This window comes from Crocodylus siamensis, chromosome 3 (genome assembly GCF_052110815.1).
Source record: "Crocodylus siamensis isolate JL-2025a chromosome 3, ASM5211081v1, whole genome shotgun sequence".
Taxonomy (NCBI): Eukaryota; Metazoa; Chordata; order Crocodylia; family Crocodylidae; genus Crocodylus; species Crocodylus siamensis.
The window spans coordinates 215,929,332-215,942,845 of NC_143397.1; the positions used below are offsets into that span (position 1 = coordinate 215,929,332).

Consider the following 13,514-nt stretch of genomic DNA (forward strand, 5'->3'; position numbering starts at 1 on the left):
TGATCTATGCCAGTGTACTTCTATACGCATGCAAAGTGCTGGAACTCTGCAAACCCATGTCTAGCAGCATACATCACACTGCAACATCAAGGATATAGTTGCATGCAGATGTTGGTGCAAAAAGCTTGAGTGCAGTTGTGCAGATGTAACATTGTGTGTTTCTTTGAAAATATGAGGTCTATAAACATAGACCTTACAGTTGATTAGAAGCTATAAAGTTTTAAAAATTTAAGAATTTTTCACATTATGACCCCAAATTGTATCCGTATTTCCAGTTTTTAAAATGTATGCATTTATTTGTTCCTCCTGGGAGTCTAATAGACTTGAAAAATCTTGAAACTTAAATAATGCCGTTTTTAAAAATTGCTCACAGACTGAAGATTTACTGTATCAAATTTCAGCCTGAAGCCATTATAACCCTTGAAAACAGAGGTGTTTAATAGCACTATTGATAGCCCTTAACTGTAGAGGCAGATGCTTCTATTATAAAGATTATTTCATGTACTGATCAGTTCCAGTTTAAGATTATTAAATACAATATCTTTTTGTTACTAGTGAGCCCTTTCTTTTTATTCCTCACATCAGTGCATTAACAACTGCACACAGCTGCCAGAATGCTAAGCTCATGTTTTTAAACAATTCTTACCAGCTTTCTTCCAGATCTCCTCTGGCACATATCCAGAAGCAGGCCTGTGAAGGAATTCCCGATGTGATTCTACAAAAGGAGGGGGTAGGGTGGGGAAAAATAAAGAGTACTGTAAGCAATGCTTAGTTGTTAAACAAGGCTTAGAGAAATGCCCTTTCCTTTTGCGTACCGGTCAGACAAAACCCTGCAAATTTCTTCTACATGTAAGTAAAGAGCGGATTCTGGGGCAATGGTCCTTAAATGTCACACAGATCAGATCAATGTTTAGGACTCAAACGTCTCATCTCAAGCCAAGATGGTATTAGCTCAGGTTATTTTACAATGTTTAAAGACAAACATGTACAACAGTTTTCCAGGCTAGTTTTGTAAATCCTACCAAAGCCTTGATATTTTCTTTCTCTGTAATCATGCTTAAGGAAAGAATAAGATAGGGCAACAGTCTGCACTTTGGCACTTCTGTTCTGTAAAAAGCAGAGTGGTTATTGCTGGGAAGAAAAAATGCAAGATGCAATACTAGTGATGAAATAAGTCTTCCACAGACAAAGCAAGTGTCATTTCCACATATCAAAACCTATACTTATCTCAATCTCAACCTGCATTATAAAATCTAGCTGTGAGATTTTGAAAAAAAGAGCCTAAGGTTAGGTTCCTAAATATGTATTTAGAAACCTAAACATGCTTTCAAGGGCAAAAAACCCCCAAATTTCCTACTGCAAGTCTGTCTACACAGGTTGAATCCCATTTTTTTTTAAAGTTAAGTCCATTAGATTGATCCTAAGTCTGTCAGCTTCTCCATTGATCTCAAAGGGTTTGGATCACTAGACTTGGCCTGAAAGGTAGTGCACACATTTCTCAGCAGAAGAGACATTATTCTTTTAAAGAAACTTCTAAACACAACCCCAGACCTTCATTTTGACAGTTCTGCAGAGAAGTTTACTGCACAACTAAAAACGCAATACCCAGATTTAAGGACTTGAGTTCATTCATTTTTTTTGCAAAAACACAATTCAATTCTTTGATTAGGTCAAGTCACCTTGATACTGTTGACAGCCCAGAAGTTGCAAGTTCAAGGCCATAGCAGAAGCACTCATGGTACAGCCCTGTCAGATTCCAATGAATCTGCAAATTCTGCTAAGTACCTTGTCACAAGGACATGAAAAAGGAAAGGAAGGTGAGAGGGACTTCATAAAGTTTCTTAGTGGGTAATATCAGACTCATGGCTACCATACATTAGTATTCTGTAAAGTTATATCTCATATGGTTATAATGATCAAGTACTCTACCATCCACAAGAAAAAAATGAATTAAAGATGAAAAGCAAATATTCCATTTGAACATATAGCTGGGGCTGCAACAGCAAGAAATATAATTCACTCTTTTTGAAAATAATTTTTTAGGATAAAAAACTGCTGGTACAAAAGGTGAAACATTTCAGTCTGACTGGTTCTATAATGGCTGTAAGTTACTAGCTAGTAAGCAAACATACTACAGGAGACTAAAAGAAGAACAATAGAGTCTTAAACAATAAGACCATTCTTCTCTTCTCCTAGTTTTCCTTTCTATTCTTCTTCCATTTTGCTTTCCAGTTTTTAAGATCTTTGTCGTAGGACCAAGCATTGAGACCACAATGGTAGTATCTTAGCACTACTGTGATATTATTAGCACTATTACTAGCACTATTATTTTTACTACTACTACAATTAAACAAATGGGAGATCTGGTGGAGCTGACTTTTAGGTACGTCAGACTTTCCAGAAACAGAATTCAATGACATCAGCCACCAGACAGACAGATAACTGTGCTTGGAATCTGATGAATCAAGTTCAGATTCCAACCACAAGTTACTTACATTAGGAACAAGATTTTCTACAGAAGTAGTAAATTAAGACCTTTTAGGAGAGACTTCTACAGTTTGAAGCAGGACAACAATAAAGAGAGACATGTGTCCCTTATGAAGATAACAAGAAACACATTCCTGAGTAAGGAAAAATGTATATTATAAACATGGATTTGGTTCAGTCTGTTCTAAGGGCTCCATGAAAAACAAGACAAACTTCTTTATGGATTTAAAGTAGAGGAGGAGACTGAGGGATAGCTTTATATATATAAAAATATATATAAAATATAAAAAATCTGGCAATAAACCCCTCCAAAAATCATAACTGCAACAGCCTGCCCTACAATAATAAATATGATGCCAACTGGAAAAAAACATGAAAAAACAATGGGTCATTGATAAGAGGATTGCAGAAACCAGAAGTCATAGGAAAAGCTGTCTAATAGCAAATATACAGAAACTGTTAGTCACAAAGTCTAAGTTGAGGAAACAAGAAAGCGGATGAAGAAAAAGATTGTGAGAAAGGATTTAAGCCAAAACAATGCCAGATTAATCAAAAACAACAGTGCAACTCTTGTCTTGTTGTCTACTCTCTTCAGAAGTAGAATGAGGAGACTAGGACACACAGTACTGAACTTCCTAAGAAATCATTGAGGCAAACTAATGCTTGAAAGGATTGTTGCTGGAAGTTCAGATCCCAGTAGACTCATTTGGTAGAAGGGTCATGTACATGCACATATACATGCATGCACACACAAATCACTATATCAGTACTGTATGTAAAAAGATGAAAAGGAAGATAAAGGAAGTAAAGAGAACTCCATAGCCGTACAGAACAGTACTTTAATGTAAAAGATGATGGAAAGTCACCAGACACTTATCAAGCCAAAGAATGAGATGCGCACATGAATATGGATGGGTAAAATACAAAAAGTGAGAGCACACTATTACTGGGTGGTAGGGATGGCAACAACCTATATTACTTTGTTAAATATCAGAAGCAAAATAAAATGATTCATGTTGCACCTTGGATGTTTTCCATCATATGAAGAGAAATAAGAATCTCATGCTTTCAACCTGTTTGTCAGTGTGATGTAAGGTTTTCATATAAGCACTGATGTATTCATTTCAGCAATTTAATCAAGCATGAGATCATGAACAGTTCATAAATCATGGACAGACTGTCAACCAGTCTCTGATGTTCAGCAAGTACAACAAGCATTTTGCAGACTGTTAGAGACTTTTGATTCTATGAAAACTGAAGCTGTGAGGCAAGCACTAAAAAAAGGCATGATTTTTTTTAAATGGCTGAAACAAATAGGGATACTCAATAAAGAGAAGTGAAACAAGCTAGAAGTTATGAAGAGATAAATATGCATATGAATATTATCTAGAAAAATATAACCGAAATAAAGTTTCCTTCAGATTATGAAAAAGGTAGTCTATTTTGGAACGAGGGAATGGAAGATGGATTGAATGTATAATGGAATGGTAACTTTTAGCACTAGGTAATAGATACAACAAGAGCTGTGATCAAAAAAAGAAAAAAAACCCCAAAACAACACGAGAAAACAAATAAAGAGGTCAATTTTGAAGGACCTATATGATTTTATTTGGCTAAAGAAAGCAATGAGCAACAGTGTAAAGGTAAAGCTTCCCCACAGTGGATAGACTGAGGCTGAAATAATGATAGTGAAAATTACAATACATGGAGCATGAGAAGGGAAAATATGTTTATGTCTAGCTGTTGCCTAAACCTGAACTATGGATTTTTTTACAAGTTTGTTCTACTTCATTCTGACCCTGAAAGTAAAAATATTATCACTAGTGGGACATTGGTCAAACAAACTTCCATAATGACAAAACCCACACAGCCCATGAACCAATAATAAGGGGGTAGCTAAACAGTATAATGCACTGCTATACAGAAATAATTCTGCTGGCTCTGAGTCCACTACCTCAGGTACCAGCAGCAATACAACCACAGTAACAGAGCATTCCACTAGGGCTTCTAAACCCAATGCCAGTGTCTCTTAGGCTAGGGACAGACATTCAAAAGGCCTGAGCCTGAACTGATTCAATCTTTGCAGGTAGTCTAACCTGAGTAGGCTCAATCAGTTTGTAACTGCACAGACGTCCCAGAAATGCATGCAGTGGCTCAGGCTAGAAGCCGGTGGGCATAAGAGCAGCCTTCCTTTCCCTTCCAAAGTGCTGAGCTGAGAGGGTTGTGGCCAGCCCCCGGCAGGACACTCTGATTAGGGAGGGTTGCCTGCTGCTCCTCACCAGTGAAGGAGCCAGCAGGGAGATACACAGCATTTAGTTACACAGCAGGGAGTTACACAGGGAGTAACGCAGCATTTAGCACTCCATCAAGAAAACAAAAGCCTCTCTAAAAAAATCTTGAACTAATGAGACATCTTTAACTTTTTCCAGGGAAGGAATGGAGGGACATTACCAGCTGACCTGTTGATTAACTCCAAAAAGCCGTAAGCGGATGCTGTTCTGTTTGCTTTTGTCCTGTCTGCCTTACACAGATACCTCTCAGCATTAGCTAGCATACCACATGCTAGCTATGATCCGTGCTCTCTGTGTATAGGGGGCGGGGGGTGGGGACAGGAGGAAATCAGGCAGACACTGTTGTGCCTGCTGTTGTCACTGCCAGAGTTTCAGCCAGGGAGCAGGGGGGATGGGGCAGCCCAGCTCTCTGGAGCAGAGCACCCTGCCCAGGGCTGCAAAGCATCTGGGATGCTGAGGGACTCTTGTTTAAGTTAAACCAGGAAGGGGTCTGGGAGAGACATTACATAAACTGGTTTGACCCAGATTAGTTAAGTCTAATGGTACATTCAACCAGGTTTTTCTCAAAACTGGTTTCAGCCATTTTCACACTGGTTTGTGTGCACTGAACATCCGTTCTATTACAGATTTAAATTAGTTCCTGATCACTTAAACTGGTTTGTGTGTTATGTCTGTCCCTAGCCTTAAGGATACCTTGACTGGAACCAGGTCTCTAGCAAGTCACAGTCCTAGTTGTAATATACAGGCATACCTCGGAGATATTGCGGGTTTGGTTCCAGACCACCGCAATAAAGCGAATATCGCAATAAAGCAAGTCACACAAATTTTTTGGTTTCCCAGTGCATATAAAAGTTATGTTTACACTATACTGTAGTCTATTAAGTGTGCAATAGCGTTATGTCTAAAAAACAATGTCTAAAAAAACAATGTACAGACCTTAATTAAAAAATACTTTATTGCTAAAAATGCTAACCGATGGAAAAATGGAGCTGATAGACTTGCTCGATGCAGGGTTGCCACAAACCTTCAATTTGTAAAAAAGGCAATATCTGCGAAGCGCAATAAAGCGAAGCGCAATACAACAAGGTATGCCTGTAGTTGAAGAAACAGATTTTATTTAAATAGGTACATTTTTGTCTAAACCAAAATGGCAAAGAACAGTAAGCATTGTGAATAACACTGAAAATAGTTTTATATTTCAGTGGTTAGATAACAACTCACATGGATTGAGGTGTGCCACAAGGATTAAATAAAGGACTTTACTCTAAACTGCAAGGGTCCGGTTCAAACCTGTGTCATTCCAATAGGAAGTTAATGGAGTTACACAGATGTAAAACCAGAGAAATGAAATAGTGAATCAGATTAACTTGCAAGGATTGTTGGTGTGCATCAGTTCACATTCATTTAAACACAGTTTTGGCCTGGAAAATATTTTTAATGGCTATTATAATGACGCTTGAACACAAAATCATGACCACGGGCTATGGAGTCACTAATGTTCTCATTCTAAAACACAGGTATTGCACTACTTAACTGAGCCAAAAAATAAAGCAACTTTACAATAGCTGGCAATAGCTGGCAGCAGCAGGTTTTATTTCTTCTTTCTATGCTACATATCAATTATTTTGTCAAGCACCATAGTGCATGGTACAGTATAAGAAATGGATAAAGATTATCACTTCCTCTGGGATACACTATACAGTAATTCAGGTCCAGATCTATGCATTAGCACACCATTCAATGTGCTATAATCTGGCCCAAGCCTCTATTTCAGCAACATTAAAATTAATTGTTACTAATATTAGTTTTATGTTTAAAAGCACTATTTAATAGCTGTACAGACTGCCATGAAATCTTTTATAATTTTGCTATGAATGTTAGTGATATTCACACACTGGAAACATCATGTAAATCATGATAATAGTTACTGCTAGCAAAATGCAATGGGAATATTTTAATAGTGAGATGAGCAAACATGTTAGTGGGTATTGTCATTGCTAACCCAGAATGTACTAGGAGTTGAGTGAGCCAGCTGGAATAAAGTATGAACCTCGAAAGTTTAAAATGAAAGAGTTTGATGAATGGCAACAGAAGCCTTTGAAACTGACACAAAATCTGGAAACATAAGAAATCTTGACCCTGGCTATTTCCACTCCACCTTGAAAGATTTTCATTCAGATTTCTATTGGAGGTTGCGATAAATTCAGGGAAGTATTCCAATCTAACATTACCTCCAAACCTTTTGAAGTTTGCCTATCTTCACTGATCTTCATATACATCTGTACTCAATAAGGTTATAGGTCTTATTTATAATCCAAAAAGACAAGGAACTTTCATCTTGCCCTTATCCCGTTGCATTTATTTCAGAATACATTGTATGATATGTATTATTATTAATTTTAAGGTGAAAATTACCACTTTTTTTTGGCATCCATAATATTAAAATCCCTCAAAAGTAGTTCAGGAGTAAGCATGACATCACTCATTTGAAAGATTATCAGTCTATTAGGTGAATTATGTATGTAAAATCTGAGCAATTTAAAAAAACTTTTATAAATATGTATTATTTAGCACCAAATGAGAATGAGTCTGCCCTACCTAAAATGCACATTTGTGCACTTTTTATTGTTTTAGAACAGTAGGTTTACTTACTGTTAATGTCTTGCCTAGATTTATGTAATGCCAAAATGAATTAAAAACAGTGACAGTAAATAAACTTCAGACTAATTATATACAGTTTTAAATACTCACTTAATTTTTTTTAGCTATTTTTAAAGGCAAAAATATAATTACTATACTTTGGACTGCTAAAATGAAAATACTCTACACACAAAGTTAAAAAAAGAACATAACTTTTCAGACAAAACAGCTGTACTGGCTTTGAAGAATTAGGGTTTTTTTTTAAATGCTCCTGGGCAAAAATCATGTATACTAAATTTCCGAATGGGGTGTGTGTTTTAATGATAGAATTATACACCTAAAAAGTAGCCGATCATAAGTGTGGCAGTGAAATCTGCTTTATTGTTGTGGTATCATTTTAATCATAATGAAAAGGAAACAAGACACAAACGATGTAGCCATATGGTATTTTTTCCTCAGCTACTGGAGATGACAAGCTGATAATTTTTAAAGGGTGGATTATCTTGGTAAAAAAAAAAGTACAAAGGGGAATCACTGACATTTAGAATCCACACAGCAAAAAGCAATATTTACACATTGGGGGCCTTAATTAAAATTTTGGAATAATTTCTCATTTCCTTTCTTTGGCACCTTCTCAAAAAAGAATACAAAATAAGAAAAAACTACATTTTGCCTTAAGGTTCAGTGATGTTGCTTTCAAACAGCTAGAGTTTTGTATTTTGTTAACCTTCTAAAGTACTGTAGTTTACCCAGATATTTCCTGATTTAAGGTAATAGAATTATTGTATTTCCTGTCAAATAAAAGGTAAGTATCTGGTGTCATGAGTGTCAGATACTTCTTGCCAAGCCCTATGACTGAAATAGATACTATGTTCTTGAAACATTACAAATTATCAGGCTGTAAGCCTAGGAAAGTATTTTTTAAAATCAAACTTCTTAGAATGAATATTCAAGTACAATGAATTGCTCCAGCCCGTTAAATTTGTATCCATCACTACTACATAGTTAATTTGAAAAACGTATTCCATTGGTATACCATGCAATGGAACCTGTCTGGCAAATAAATCCCATATCTTTTAAGTACTCCTATTGGCAAAAATATAAGCAAATAATCTAGTTGTATACTTCTCTAACTAGGAAACAGTATCCTTTGTCTTATGACTAATTACATTATTTTAAAGTCTTTATTCTCTTGATATTCCCAGTAAGATTTGCTGATACTGTTTCTATGTAGTGGTGATTTATAAAAATTCCACACCCTGCCTTATTAGATTTCTTAATTAAAAGTCTTACTACCATTGAAGTTCAAAATGTTCAACGGCCCTGTGTTACAGGTGTACTAAACATAGACTTTGCAGATCATGACTCAGCAGTTTCCTCTAAACAAATGGTTGTTTCCAGGGGTCATAGTCATTGTGAATACTTCACCTGTCGTATTTACCTCTGGATTACTCAGCATCTTTCTTTATATACCTAACATTATTCATAAAAAAACTTGCCACAATGTTTGTGAGGATTTCCAAAGAGACTGTGCCTATTAATTTAGTGATGCTATTCCCAATATTTTAAATAATTTAAATATCAACTCTGAAAAGAAAAAATATAACACTATAGCTCAACTGGTTCAAAAAGAGGGAACAATTTTTTGGGGGTGATATCTTTTATTAGACTCAATTACCTGGTTGGAATAAAGTTAGACAAGTGTTCAAATGCAACACATTCTTTGTCAGGTGAGAAGGAGGCTTTCTTTGTTACCACAGGGCCCTGAATTTCATAGTAAAAACCCCACTTATTTACCTACCTGAGCATTGTTTACCAGTACAATATTTTCTAGCTTCCTCCCTTTTTTCAATCAGAAAACTCTCAGGATTAACCAGTTATTTTTCAGGGAAGAATGTTTTTCATTAAACAGGGCAAATATTGAGGGAGAAGCCTATTTACCATTTATAAATACATTTATAAAGTTCAAATCATGGTAAGCAGCAAAATTCAGGATGCTTGGAACTCTGGGGTTCTGGTCCAGCTCACCTTATATGTTTTAAATCACTTCTAGCCATACATTATCTAAGATTCTACACATGCACATTTGGAATGTAACAATTATGGCGGTTTCTGGTACTCCTGATTGCTGACAAAGAAAGACTTCTCCTTTCCTTTGAGTTGCATTGCTATTGATCTATGCTCATCCTTAACATACAGCTTGTATATACAAGCCCACCCTCATTTTAAAAAGTAGTCTTGGTACTTGTTGTTAGTAGTGTAATCATAATAGGAGGGAGTCGGCATGAGATAATTACCCATGCACTTATTTACCCTGCTCTTGGGCAGGGTTTTCAAGATGTGCAACTAAACTGCTGATAGGACCCAAGATAGCGAGTTATAAGCTACTTCTGTTTTCTTAAATAAGGTATAGTTACATGAGCTTCAGATCAACCAAAGGCCAGATTCTATTCCAAGCTTTAGGCATATAAATGTACTTAAGCACCTAAGTGCAATTCTGTTCCACCACAGTCAAAGCCCTAAAAAGCTCTTAATACAAAAGGTGGCTGGATTCTCCTCCTATTCCTCACTGGGCACATCTACATGAGATGTTTACTGCAGAGTAGACTAATTAGCTCCACAGTAAATGTTGCATATCTATACATGCGCTCCTATTAGGCTGAAGTAAATTAATTCATTTTCACTGCAACAGAGCACATGTTGCCCTCGCTGGCTGGGGCATGAACGTGCTTTAGTACAGGAGCTACCTGTTGGCTTGTCCCACACTGGAGCCCCTTCTGCACCAGTTGAGCCAGGAGAGGAATACATTGACCCAGGAGAAGAGCTGGCCTGGGCTGGCAGGCTGGCCCCACAAAACCCCCTGCCAGCTGGGGCTACTCCATCACAGCTCAATGTGTTGTGGTCCCAGGCGCATGTTTAAGCAGTGCCCCTGGGAGCAATAAACTCTGGAGCAATAAGCACCAGAGTTTATTGTTTCATATTAATTGCACATGTAGCTGCCTCCAGTGTGACTCAACACTAAGACTAAGATGGTAGTTGTTACAAAGTAAATAGATCCATTAATGGATTTTCAGGGATCTGAGAAGGGTGAAATGCAGTTGAACACTTAAATTCCTAAGTCCATTTACATGCTCACTAGTTGGAATAGAATTTAGCACCAGTGGCAGGTATGTTAAATTTGAACATTTACAAACTTCTTCTTTGTCACATTTCTTTTTGGAACTGAATACAAATACAGCTTAAAAATTTCTGTTTTCATTTACTTGCTTAATGTATGCGTCTCCCAAGTTGATTAATTTATATTCAATGGGATGAACTCCATTCTGTTATACCAGACTTTTCTTTCAATTATACTAGTCAAGCAGCCCCTATTTTAGGTTTACATGATAAAAATGGGAACTCATACATGGCACTGACAGACATGGGAAACCCTTCCTCCACCAAAAACAGTACTTTACCAGAAGAGGAAGCATTAGTTTAACCCAGCTTCCTAGCATCTGTATAGTTTGGGCACTTCAGCAGGGCTCCTTGGTGTTTTATCTAAAACTGATTCAATTAGCTATTAGATAAAAGCACCAAAAAGGCCCAATGAAGTGCCGAATCTATACAGATGTTGGGTGAGCCAGGTCAAACTGATGCAATCCCTCTTCTGGGCATGTGCTGTGCTTGGCACAGGGGCATGCCGAGCTGAAAGTAAAGGTGTTTTTCCCTCCCACACATCTGTAAGCAGCCATAGTGTTCAGCTTATTACATGACCAAATTCAAATTCCATTCTGTTCTCCAGACCTTTCCCCAATACAAATGGGAGGAAAATCGATGAGTATCACAAAAAATAAGTGTTTTGAACAAAAATTAGGCTAGTAGGAAATTATACGTGTAGACAGATAGATAGATACATAGATAGTCCTTGCTTTCAAGTGAAAAAGAAAATGTAACTTGTATTAGCCAAGAAAAAAACCCCACACCGAACAACTATAAATTTCAGCTGCATTACATAAATAAATTAAATAAGGAACGAGAGCTTGGCTATGTTGGAGCAGGACTGGAAAACAACCTTTGAAGGAGATACTGTACCTAAAGTAACTGGATCTGAATTCACTGGACTCTGCTGTCTGGAATGGCTACTGCTGCTGCTACCACCTTTTTTTAAATCCTCTGCATCACTGTACCGTCGTATCCAGTAATTAAGCTCCTCACGGTCCGCTTCTTGACATCGCCGTAGTACAGTGAGAGATCGCCTTGTCTTTTCCACCATGTCCATTATGCAGTTTAACAGCTATTTGTCAAAGGAGAAGGGAAAGGAGGAACCAAAGGAATATTTGATTACGATATGCTATATTCACAGACCAAACAGAAAATACTGTGAAATTTTCTCATGTCAATAGTCAGGGCTCTAAAGATGAAAGATTCTTTCCCTGTTTTTGAAAGTAGTTATGGAATACTAGTCTCTCTTGCAAACAATTCCTTCTGAATCTCAGAACAGCACAGGCAAAGTTCAACACTTACAAAGTCTAATTTTTATTAGTGAAACAACTCCCCCCGCCCCCATTTTTAAGGTACCAATCAATGAAACAATACATCCAATAGGCAAACTTTAGCTCCTAACTTTTCTTACGTCGTTGTTTCCACAATTAGGATTTTAAAATGGGTCACTGGAGCCCAATTGCTGGCTTATGCAGCCAAATTGGGAACCACGAGTTGTACTTTAATCCCCAATATTTTCAAATATTAAAAGACTTTTCCCCCCAGTATGGGAGATAAAGGAACAAATTTAAATGCACTACGCCAGTTGATAATATTGTAGTGTTACTTTCTAAAGTCACTGTACACTTCTTTTCACATACATCCATTCAGACAATTACACACACATGTACACATCTTACATGGTCAAGATGTTTCCACTCTTCTGCCCATTCTCTGTCTGTTAGCCTGTGATCAATCATTTCCTCTTGACGTGTGCCATGCAACCCTGCCAAAATTGATAAGAAGTACTTACATCAAAGGTTTCATCTAGAAAAGATCTTGTTCTCTCATTTATATAACATTGAGTCCAGATACTTACAATGCTTCTCCATTCGTTACGTAAATGCATGAAGCAATTTGCTCACTGAAGGTTTATGTATATGAAGTCTATATAGTTTAGTGTTTATCAGTCTTTTTAGTGGGAAAAACAAATTTATTTCACAATGAAAAACAACTGGAAGAGTAATATTCATAACAAGATGCATTTAAAATAATTTAGTCCAATACTGCCAGTTTTCCATGCATGTAATTCCATTTGACCTCAGTTTTACACAGACCGCTTGCTAGACTGCACAACAAAAAGATGAAGGCTGCTTCAATAAAAGTTATAAAAAATGTAGACGATATACTATAAGTGAGTTGAGACATAATTTTCTGGTGCAAAGATAAGACTGTCAAGGCTGTCTGATCATTTGCATAGCACCATACAAAGAAACACAATTAATATTTATTGTTCACTTTGTTGACATTACTTCAGAATTACAATAAGTTTTAAAAAGGTGCAATTTCATGTTGATTTTTCTTATTTTTATGTAGGCTTTGTTCTTGATCAATATATTAACATTTCAAATAAGTCTTCTTAAAAAGCATGAAAAGCATTAGAGAAGGGTAGACATTTTGTATGCAACAAAAATTAAGCAAGTGACCCTAGTTCTAAAATTCAGAAATTGTCATATTGGTCGCATACCCAATATTCTAGGTCGTTTATAGACTTTTTCAACGTGGAATAAATATTTGCCAAACTAAGTGTAAAATCACTGAGAGAGAGACCATGTCAAATTGACATCTAGAAAATTGGTTGAAGTTTTTATAGGATGTCTCCCTCCCCAAGATTGCTCATTTTTCACTTCACATACTACTTTCAAGTTAAAAAAGAAAAGCCAAACCTTCAAATCATTAGAAAGGCTGAACTCTTAAGAACTGATGTAACAGCATTTTAACTGCTATATATATTGCAAGAAATACAATGGTTAAATAATACCTTGTTATTTTATAATGTCTTACTACAAAAGATTGAAAAAATGTAAATGACAGACAGAAGAAATACAAGTTGTCTAAATACAATAACCACTA

General features: G+C 36.5%; 1 protein-coding gene across 7 annotated transcripts in view; it reads right to left on the reverse strand.

The window, feature by feature from the left end:
* Positions 1 to 13,514, reverse strand: part of RUNX1T1 (RUNX1 partner transcriptional co-repressor 1) — a 138,797-nt gene that overhangs the window by 19,449 nt on the left and 105,834 nt on the right. For 6 of the 7 annotated variants that reach the window (XM_090040323.1, XM_090040317.1, XM_090040318.1 and 3 more), the window contains 3 exons: positions 12,302 to 12,387; positions 11,493 to 11,694; positions 647 to 715 (listed from right to left, as the gene is read on the reverse strand). In XM_090040323.1, coding sequence (XP_089896449.1) covers positions 647 to 715; positions 11,493 to 11,694; positions 12,302 to 12,387 — 357 coding nt within the window. The remainder of the gene's footprint in view (positions 1 to 646; positions 716 to 11,492; positions 11,695 to 12,301; positions 12,388 to 13,514) is intronic. The other variant, XM_090040319.1, reaches the window with a different exon arrangement.